The sequence below is a fragment of the Crocodylus porosus genome, unplaced genomic scaffold (genome assembly GCF_001723895.1).
Source record: "Crocodylus porosus isolate Cpor-Errol unplaced genomic scaffold, CroPor_comp1, whole genome shotgun sequence".
Taxonomy (NCBI): domain Eukaryota; kingdom Metazoa; phylum Chordata; order Crocodylia; family Crocodylidae; genus Crocodylus; species Crocodylus porosus.
Window position 1 is genome coordinate 3993537 of NW_017728923.1, and position 11353 is coordinate 4004889.

Genomic DNA, 11353 nt, shown 5'->3' on the forward strand with positions numbered 1-11353 from the left:
GGGGGGGGGAGTCTTCTTGGTTTTTTTAAAGAAAAAAATCAGTTTCCTAATTTTTTACTCCTTGCCTTGTCTTTTTAGAAGTTCTACTGTCCAACAAACCTTTGCCTTGAAAAAAACAAATCAAAACAAACAAAAAGGTTGATATTACTCAGTCAACTGATTTCAGTGCCCAGATAGAGAGGTTAATCAAATACAACTAACTTAATTTACAATCTGGATTTAGTTTATAAGTACTAGATAGGTATAAATATAAAGTGTATGTCACTTAAATTTGATTTATTTGATTTTTCTCACCAGCGCTGTTCCATAGTGTACAAATGTATATAAAGATGGCATACTGGACTTTGGCATCAGTCAGAATGATAGTCACTTGACCAAAAAAAACATACCCATTGCATTTAAAAAGAAAAACCCACAAACAGAAATCCTTATAAGATTTCAACAATCTCAGCAGTTACGTGTGCTACAAAATAAATCTCTCAGCCATAAAGAAATTAAATAGGAATTTACATTTTCCCCAGTAAGACTAAGATAAAGTTTTTCAGCAGTGTGAACAGGAGTTTATCTAGACCAGTGGTTCTCAACCTTTTTGCTGGGTGGGCAGGAGGTGTGTCACCATGGAGATGCAGTCAATGCAGGGCCCCCAGGGTAGGGTTGTAGTCAGGGCCCTGAGCCTGCAGCAGGCAGCTTGCATCAGCCCCCACTCTGCACACATCTGGGGGCACGTGCCCCCCCCATACCTCCCTCCCACCCCCTGAATCAGCTGCCTATGGTTCCATCCCACTTCTCACACCAGCCCCATTCCCCACTGCACCCAGCTCCTGCCCCATTCCCTCCTTCATGGGGAGCCTCAATCTGTCCCCTCCTCAACCCCCTTATACTCCCCCGCCTCCCCCCCAGGCTTACTTGCAGGGAGTTGTTCTCCAGGCTCTGCAGCCGTGTTCCTGGCCACATACATATGTGCAGGAGCGTGCATGCACATGGGGAGCCCTGCATCTCACTCCTGGCAGCCCCTTACAGGCTGGAACGCTGCCAGCCTGCACGGGGAAAGTCATGCAGCCTGGGACCAGGACTTCATGTACCTACTGTAAGACTGTCCTGCCCAATTAGGGACAGGTGGTCACCCGATCAATGGCCAGTCCTGACCCAGTACTCCTCACTCCCAGTCTACTGCTCCCCAACACCAGGCTCAGCCCCTCATTGTGGGGTAGGGGGTGGGTACGCAAGGCAGGGGCAGTGTGGAGCATGGGGGGCCCCAAAAAGGGAGTGGGATGGAGCCGTGGATGGCTCGTCTGGAGGGCAGGGGGACCAGAGCTGGCTTCCAGCCACTGCACGCACTTTGGGGGGGGGGGCGGGAAGCAGGGGAAGGGGACAGGGGGGCACATGCCCCCAGATCTTTGCATGGGGTGATGGCGGGTATGGGCTACCTGCTGTGGGCTCAGGCTTGCCACCCTGCTGCCCTCTCCCAGGGCCTCCAGGGCCCAGAGGGTGGAACCTGGCAGGGCAGGACAAAGCGGGACCAGGCAAGAAAGCTCCTTGCTGTTGGAAGCCCTGCGCCATGGAGGTGGCAGGGCAGAGCTGTGCTCCTTGCTGCTGCCAGGCGGGTAAGGGGTGCTTCACCAGGGCAGCATGGGACATGCAGTGGCAAAGAGCTTCCCTACCCAGCCCCACTCTTCCCTGCTGTGCTGGATCCTGCCCGCTGGGCTACGGAGGCCCCAGGGGGAAGGCAGCAGGGTGGGGAGCCTGCACCTGCCCCACCATGGGCTCCGCTCCAGCCATACCGCCTGTGGGGGATGATGACCTGGGCTCCACACTCCACTCCCCTGCAGCCATTACGACTTCCTACAGGTGGCTGCCAAGGCCTGGGCACTGCTGTAGGGGGACAGGGGGCTGTGTCCCTGGCCCTGTATTCCAGGCAGCGGGGGGCCCAGATCTGTGTCCTGGTGAGCTAAGGGGGCATGGGGAGCTTTGATTTTCCACGATAAACCCAAAATCAAATACCAAAATTATAGGTACTTAGAATGTATTTTATTATAGTGACCGAGGCACTGGTAGGTTTCCAAATTCCTTTAAAATTATAAATATATCAATAAAACATTGTGTTCAATTGATACATACACCCCCATGCACATGCGCATGCACACACATACACACTAGTGGCATTTCATTTTAATCATGGATTCTGGGGCTTATCAGCGAACTTGTGATTCTTAAACAGAGAAAACCAGGATCCTTGGTGATGAGCAGCAGAAATTTCCATTTCTAAACTACTGCTGTCATCTACAAGCTTAAACAGACAGCACTGCACCACAGTTGCACTTTTCACAGTTTGAGAGTTTCCTCTGCTGCCTTGAGGGCTGGAGAGATTTTTCCCAAAAGCTTAGTGTTATTGGAGCACAGATTCTGCATAATGCTACAATTTATACTGCCATTTACATGGCTATATACCTATATTACACAGCCTACAGGGCTTGGAGAAAGCAACCATAATAACACCAGAGTATTGACTTACACATTGCTTAGGAACTGAACTCAAGAGATCTTGCTTACACCGCACTACTTTGCTAAGAGGCATTTATTCTTTTCAGCCAACTGAAACACACTTGCTTTCATGCACAGTTACTACCACCATACCTAGATTTCTCAGGGCCTGGTAACAGTGCCGTACCTAGACTCCTGGTGGCCCCAGGTGAACTTTTAGTACCGGGCCCCCCTTCACCAGAGATAATGATAAAAACAATTGGACAACAGGGGAAAAAAAAAAAAATACCATTATCAGATCATCTTTCTGTCCGGGCCCCAGGCGGCCACCTGGTTCACCACCCATGTCTGTGTCTGCCCAGTAATAAACTGAACAGTTACAGAGCTGCAACAAGACCTGTGGTCAAGAAGGACAAAGTCTACTTGTAGAAAAGTGCAAAGACAGACATGAGCATGGTCTTCCCCACTAGAAAACCAATAAAGAGCAGATGCTTTTTTCCTGTTCTGTTAACATTAAAAAGTCATCACACTAAGTTGTTTCATTCTCTGAAACATTTTGCACTAATTGGACAGCAGAGGGCAATGCTGCCAACTCAGTTCACAGTATGTCCCACTTCCAGTATGATGCAAATCTGTACTTTGTTAACATTTTTTTCCTTCACAGGTCATACTAATTACCTCTGTCATCTCTCAGTTTGACAAAATTTAGCTTCTCCTCCTGCCTGCCCTATTTTTTAGCTACTGAAAGGCCTGAGAACTTATTATGCTCTTTCCAGTCCAAAATATTTGGAGATTACAATAGTTTGCTCTCCCCCTTTGCCCATCTCACCCAAACATTTACAGGGTTACAAGCTGTTTTACGCCTAGGCACACATATCCCCTCTCTAAGCACAGGCAGACCTCAAGTGTCCCTGTATCCATCTCACTCCACTTGACAAATCAGGTGAACCATCCTGCCTGTTCTCAATAATTACCAAGTTAAGGAAACTCCTACCAGGAGACAAAGATATTTGCAATATGTGGCAAATATATTTTGGCTTTGGTAACTACACAATGGGCTGTGTCAAGATGCTAAGTTCTAAATTTGTACCCCCCTCCCCCAAGTGCTACTTATGTTGCTGTGCACTTTAGAATTTATTTTTGAGTATAGCTTCACACTTCTAACCTCAGAAAGGAAGGTGTTATCAGTCCTACAAATACGTTAATCAAGAGGCTGCATTAGAGCACTTATGAAAGAACTGGGAACACAATCCAGATGTTTTGCCTCTTCCATGAGCAGAAAGAGGTCATTAGTCATGTTAGTCTGAAGTCAGGCTAGATTTCCAGGAAGGGTAGATATATAAGAAGGAAGGGAGTGCAACATAATTAGTTACCTTTTCTAGTTCTGAGGTGTCAATCCTTTCCAGAAACAGGACCCATGAATTCTGACGCCCAGGCCCCTTTTTTTACTGTTAAGTGGTAGAGGCCTGTGCTGGTATTTGAGGGATCAGGTTCAAGCCCTGCTGTTGATTCATGTAGTGGAAGCCATATGGCTAAACAAGACAATCTCTGGTTCTGTCCCTCCCCTTCTTTTTTATCCATCATCATATTTAAACAAACCTTTCTTAAAGCAGATGTTTATGAGTCAAACAATTTGTTGCAATTAGGACACACAATGCAACAAAACCTATCGTCCCCATTTCATTTTCTTCTGCAGCAAGCTGGTTAGGCTTGAGCCTGCACAGACAGAGGAAGCACGGAGAGCAGTTTTGCTACGTTTTGGCATTCCACCCAAGGCTATGTTTTTGCCAACCAGTGTTCGGGGGGGGGATCTGTGGGGGCTATTACATAATTCCAGAACGAACAAGGTATGAAAAGCATTTCCCAAGAACTACAAGCCTTCTTTCCTCCCCCAATTCCTTCACTCTTTCATAACCCAAATCTCCCCCTGCCACATACCATGACTATAACAACTCTAGACCTATAGTGCTGCAAGAGGGCATAAGGCCTTGTTAAATGTTATGTGCAAAGTGTACATTTGGCCTGACCCCTTTATGAACTATGCCAACGTGAGATTTGAAAGATTCTCTCTTCTGTCAGGAGAGAGAATACCAGGCTTTAACATTTGTTATTCAGATTTTTGTCCTGAAGATTCAGGACACCTGAAAAAGTTAGTAAAATTATGAAATAATGAATTATAGGCAAGAAAAGAACCACCTTATTAAACAGAAGAGATGAGTTTTTATTTGGACTATTTAAACCTTGTTTTGACCTATTTAAATAGACAGCTGAGGGAACAACACTTTGTCAAAAGACATCATCTAAAGGCAGAGAGATCCAGCGATCCACCTTTTTGTGACAGCTGATACACTAGGGATGACTAGACTAGAGTCTGAAGTACAAAACAGGCAAATGATTAAGGTTTCCAGGGATGCTTTATGCATCTTCTGTACAAAAGATAACACAAGTTCAATTTCAGTCCTTTGCAGGTCACCCCTAAGAAATTTCCTTTTGTGGCAGACCTCTCACTGTTAAAGAAAATAATAAAATAAAAAAAGGGTAGCCACTTTACCCAGCTCTCTTCACTCCAACTGTGTATGTCACTCCAAAAGCCTTAAAAATGGGCTTTTATGCTGAGGATGAGGCGAGTGATCACATGTGCCAATTATGCTTTTCAGAGCCTTAAGGTATCATCTTAATGACAATTTTAACTGCATTGCAGACTTTTTTCTCTAAAGTCTGGAGAGATAAAACTGTTGGACTGCTGCACACCCTTACACCCAGGCAGTTTGGTGAACACAGAATAAGGTCCTTTACACCAAAATACTGTTGGGAGTGCTCCTATATGGGCAAAGGGCAATAGCAACTTCTGAGAACAAGCTCTTTTCTCTTTCCTTTGTTTCACCTAACCTGGATCACCCTTGAATTTTGTTTTAGCATAAAGGACCATCATGTTTTACACTTCATTAACCTCTTTCTCAGGTAGTTCCCCCAAATCACCCAAGGATGGGCTTCTATAGCATACAGTGCCAGCTAATATCTCAGACTAGCTGAGAGGAAAAAAAATGTTTTCCTGCTCACAGCAGGTTTCTTTGTACCAGCATTTCTCTCACCACCTCTTTAGCTCTTCTGAAACAGGATGTGCTGAGTAAAAAAGCAGACTAGGGGCTTGCTGATCAGTTTATATAGGATAGGGGAGGGAAACTCCCCCCGCCCCACAAGAAAACATTAATGTATTTTTTTAATGTATAACAGGGATCTCTCTCATGTACCAAAGCTCTTCAAAGTCTTTACAGGCTGGAAATGATTTGGGGTCGTGTATCCAAGACAACAGCAGCAATTTCTGCCTGGTATATTAGCACACACTCACTGACCTAGGAGCACACAGAAATTGCACTCAGTTCAAAATACAAAGGGATTTTTAAAAGAAGCAGGCCAAAGATCCTTGCTTTTTTCCCCCTTCTGTTCACCTTATTCTGACGGATCAGTGACTCGGTCCTACAGGCATTTCATTCTGACGGGGCAGGCCAAGCTTCTGGATGCAGCTCTCAGAACAGTTTGTTCAAACTGCTCTCAAGGAACTAGGAAAGTGACCAGGAAGTGTCCTGCTCTAATCCCCATCCCTTAAGAAACACCATTCACCCTTGGGATGTAGGTTTAAGCTAAGATCCTTACCAGTGTGAGTGTAACCGAGCCATCAATCTGACCCAGACAGCAAGCCTTTTAAGCCTCTAAATGGCTATCGGCATAGGAAAAAAAAAACCAAGCAGTAGCTGCAATAGTCATTTTACACAGTCCAGTGAGTAGAGGTAGATGATCATGTGTGGCCTTGAACAAACTGGGAGAGAAATTGGAAGAAATGCACTCCTCACCCCCAAACCATAACTGATTCCCTTTAAGTCAAATGGCAGCAGTCGTCTTTCCCAGAACAATGATCTTATTTGCAAGGTTTATTCAAATATATAATAGGTGTCAAACTGCAAAACATGTATTTTTATCTGCCTAGATGGAGCTTAGGTCAAGACAACAAGGATAGTCTGCATACAAGGAAACAGACTAAACACTGCACAGCTAAAAAGCCTTTCAATGGAGGAACTTACAGCTTGCACATTAATTAGGTCCATGATATAATCACCTTCCAGTAGGCTGAAAAACAGAAAGGTTAAAGGAACTTGCTCATTGAGCAAGTTACAATGGCTTCAAAGAAAAAGGGAACCAACCAAGCTGTTTCATAAAAGCCGCGAAAGTGAAAGAAGTGGAGTCTGAAATAGAAATAGCTTAACTTTAATATTGCTTCAGACAAGGGCTCTTCAAAGTGACACCTAAGAGCCTCATGAAGCTTATTGTCTTAAAAAGGACCAGTGATGTCCCTATGCTTTTAATTACAAAGAGGAGGACAAAGCTGATCAGTGGCAGATTTATTACTAGGGAACACATGCATACAGTTCTATCCCTTCATCAAGAAGATACAAGACCAAGAAAATGAATGATGTGCTATGCAAGTATTTCTGACAAAGCAACCTCATGCATATTTATAAGCCAATCCAGAGCAAGCTGGGAGAATCTTTTAGGTGAGTGGGTGAGCACTGGTAAAATCTGAAAGCATGGGGGAAGAAGTGCATTATGCAAGACTGAACGAAATAGCAAATCATTTAAGAGAACGTTAAAGGAAAAGAAAAAACAAGTAAAAAATGTAAATTCAATTCAACATGGATATTTGACCTCTGCCACTGTGGAATCAGGAGGCTGTTTGCCCAGAAGATAATTATAGTAGCCTTCCCTCTGCTGCTGTTTGGAAGAAACAGAGTAAACCAACACACTAGGGAAGAACAAAAAGCCCACAAGTAAAGATGACAAACATGTTACTGTAACAGGAGCCTCATGTACAGCTGGGGAGAGTGAAGAACAGGAGAAACTGGAATGCCCCACTCTGTTCTGAGGACCAAGGAGGTCAAAGGCAAATTAATTAAAAAGCTGACTGTGGGAACAAAAATAAAAAGGAAGAAACCCACAGTCTCTTTTGTTTTGCCTTTTACTGACAACACAGCGATGAATGATGAGGTCTGAAACATCCTGCTATGTCTTTCTGTCTGGAAATAGCCTCCAAGAACTCACAGCAGAGAAAGACAGGCCCACAATTGGCATACTTTATGAAGTAGTTCCTGAAACCAGGTTTATGCACTGTCACTACAATCCCAGGAGGCAAGTCTTCATGCAAATACAGCGAGCAACCTCTGCCAATGCGCTCAGGTTTGGCCACAAGGGGGCCCACTCCAACGGTGAGCACAACACCATCAGCTTGTGGCCAAAGACTTGCAAACCCAGCAGCCTTCAGTGCAACTGATCACTAATACTGAGCGCCAAAGCAGCACAGGGCTGCATCTGACAGCTAGAAATCCTTATTCTGATTCCAATTCAGTGCTTGGGTGTATAACAGAGCACACGGGGCAGATGTTCAGAAGTCCTGCACTCTTCAATTCCCACACAAAGTTGATAGGAGCCGTGAACATTCAACACCTTTAGTTAAAGTCAAGGCCAACATATTTTGCAGCCCTCTTCTCCCTTCCCACCCCCCACAACCTAGATGCATGCAGCTTTCATGCCCTTAGCTCATACTTGCCTCAAATGTGACAAAGTCATCAAACTCATCAGGACAGGTTGGGGGATCCTCTTCCTGAGCGTATCCCATATCATACAACTGACTGTCAGGATCTGCAAGAAAAGAAAAAAAAAAGAGAGCTCAGCTTCTACTAGAAGGGACTAAAAATGGATTTGGACCCCAAAACAAAGAAGCACCTTTTGAGTGACTGAGAAATACAAATCAAGAGTGAGGGGCCTATTTCACCACTTTCACTGAAGGGCCTAATTTGACAGCATCCAAACAAAAGGTAGAGCATGAATCCAATCAAAACAGTGCTTTCAGCACTCTATCCTTGGAGCCCCCTTTCCACCATGAGAAGGTGGCTTCTGCTTTCAAACTCAGTCTGGCAGGACTCCTGCTGCTTCTCCTTTTCTGTGCATGTTCTTTCACATTTTTGTCACTGCCTTTTCCTTCTCCTCTTTCTGCCTCTTCATTCAGCCTATTCAGCTAGCAGCAGATGAATGTATTAGTTCTACACAAAATGGAGCTGCCTGCCTGGGAACAGTGAGAAGGAGCAGCTTGCAGCTACATACAGCTTCTCCCATCCCTACATGAGCACCCACCTTAGCAGAAAGCAAGGAAAACCAGGAGGACTTTCAAGGAGCTACACTAAAACACTTTTTTCTGAAGCCCAATACAGTGTGCAACAGAGGAGAAATACAGTTTCTCAGTCCCAAGATTTCCTCACTGTTATGCATAAGTTCCCCCAAAACTTCTTTGGGAAACATCTACATGTTCTCTAGCAGGTTGTTCATGCTGTGAGTTGAGAAACACCAAATTAAAATAAAATGCCATATATCATCAGCTCAAAATAAATAGCAGATACAAGACATGTCTTGGAGCTGCATGCACGAATAACCCAAAGCTGTTCAACTTGAATTTAAAAAATAAAACAACTCATCAAAATAACTTCCTTTCCTGGATAAGTGATACTAGGGAAGCTCTTCAAATCAGGACGTATTTGGAACAGATGGGCTTTAACTCTACCACTAGCACCTGTGTATGATAAGAATGTAAAAAGCACAGTCCATAGGCATTTCAAATAGCTGTTTCCCAGCAGTTTACCTATACAGACAGTTTGGAGCATTTATAGGCTCAAGACCAAAATTAAGTGATATCTATACATCTAAGCTTTGCTCCAGTACTTGATCTCACCAGTGCAGCCATAAGCAGAGAAGCATGTGCAAGCTCCATTGCAGAGAACACTCTTAGAACCCTATGCACAAACTTAAGTTAAGCAATAAAGAGCATTTGCTATTAATAGGTTTGACTTGGGCCATACTGCCTCCAGCTCTTAATACTGTAACAACTGTCAGGACACATGATTGGGAGCCCACAAAACAGGGTTCTGTTCCTAGCTCCAGAACAGACTTGACATATTACATCTTCCCCATCTCTGTTTTCATTGCTACCCATGTCTATTCAGAGTGAAAACTTGTAGGGTCAAGAGACATTTCAGATGGGAACTCTAAGAACACACATATGCATAGCAAGTACCCAAGCAAGCTACTTTCAGTCAGTACTACAGCTGGATATCCACCTTGTGCTCCACGCTGCGAGAAGGCTGGGCAGAGCTCTCTGCCTGACAAGGAAAGATCCTTCTTTAGGCAAATGACACCACGAGGTGAAAAGGGCATGCTTTTTACAAGAATGTGCTTATTTCACTGCTGTCATCAACAGGCCCTTTGAGAAGCAGCAAGTTCAAGAGACGAAGTTTGAGTAGCACAGGTAAAAAACAACAGACAAAACAACAAAAACAGTCTTCCTTGGGTGTGGAAAATGGTCTGAACTGTCCATGTCTGGTTTACCGAAAGTTGTGGTATTCCCTAAAGACAGTATAGGTTAAAGTAATTCTTTCTCAAAAAGTTCTCTTTTATGAAAAGTCCTGTTTTTTATGCTTCCCCATGCCTTCAGATATCTTTCTTTCCTCCTTTCACCTTTTGACTCTCCACTCATCCAAATGCTAAAAACTTGACAGGCTGTCCCTGTCAGCCAGCCAGTAAAGACTATACTGCACACGTACACCAAAACTGGGCTCCAGGAGAGACTAACTTAACTTCTTTGTGTTGACAGATAGCTCTGGTGTATGTCTATGGACTGTAAAGCTATCCAATTTGGAGGAAGTTTAACACATGGCTTTCTTAAAGATTAGACCTCCTTAACTTGAATGTGTGGCTCACTGGCAAAACCATAAATCAGACTGAAGAATGAGCTTGAACTTCTCCACTAGAGAATGGTGTATGATGTGCTCTACTGTAGGCATGTGGTAGGGTCATTGCTTCAATAGACAATTGCCCTTGTCTGCAATTTATGGCTGCAGTATCTCTGGTGATTTGCCTCTGTAGCAGCATGGATATCTGTACATTTTATTTCCAGTGATTCTAATCTTTTGACTCTGGTTTTTGATCAAGGCAGAAACTGTTACTTATTTGGCCACAGTGATTTTGTGCACCAACATTAAGGCAACTCTGCAGAGTTCCTCTTCCTATGCAAATGTTCTCAGGTGGAAAACAGTCCTTTTCCAAAGGCAGCACTACCTTTATTTTTAGCCATAATATTATTAACAAAAGGCAGAAACGGGGAAGAATTAATTGCAGATCTAGTTTCTCTCCATTTAAATTACAGGATCCTGTAGAGCTAGAAACATCTATACGTTACCCAGGCTGAACAAGGTATGGCTGGACCAGTATAAGAATGATGCTTAATTGGCAGGGGTGGATACGGTAACCTATTAAGTCGCTCCCCTCTCTGTTTTCTTTGGTTCTAGGATATCAATTTAGGAACAGCTTAATGACTCCTACAACTGGTAAGAGCCAACTCTTCAACTGTATGGGCAAGGATAATGATCTGACAGCTGACAAAACATGGGAGTGCTTGAGAAATCCTCAAGAGGAGCAGATATAAGGCTGATATTTGTTAAAGGATGAACGGTCTTTCCAAAATACCCTATAACCAAGGCTCCCTCCAAGCTGTGCATGTGTGTGGCCGTGCACAATTTAAAATCTTGCCGCGCACTAACTTTTTAATGCTGTGCGCCCGCCCAGAGAGAAGCTGGGCGTGGAGCACGGCGGAGGCACCAGGGCCAGTGCGGGACACTTACCGGAGGTAAGCTCCTCCTGTGGGGCAGGCAGTGGCTCGTCCCCAAGGTGAGGGTGGGGCTGGGGCATTCATTTAGTTACTGGCTGAGTGTGGGAGGAGTTCCCAGCTCCACCCCGGCCCCGGCCCCGGCCTCGGCTTCAGCCCTGGCCCTTG

At 44.5% G+C, this 11353-nt stretch overlaps 1 protein-coding gene across 4 annotated transcripts in view; it reads right to left on the reverse strand.

Annotated features, from left to right (window-relative positions):
- Positions 1-11353, reverse strand: part of RAB11FIP3 (RAB11 family interacting protein 3) — a 160342-nt gene that overhangs the window by 66959 nt on the left and 82030 nt on the right. For all 4 annotated transcript variants that reach the window (XM_019539971.1, XM_019539974.1, XM_019539973.1 and 1 more), the window contains exon 3: positions 8081-8172. In XM_019539971.1, coding sequence (XP_019395516.1) covers positions 8081-8172 — 92 coding nt within the window. The remainder of the gene's footprint in view (positions 1-8080; positions 8173-11353) is intronic.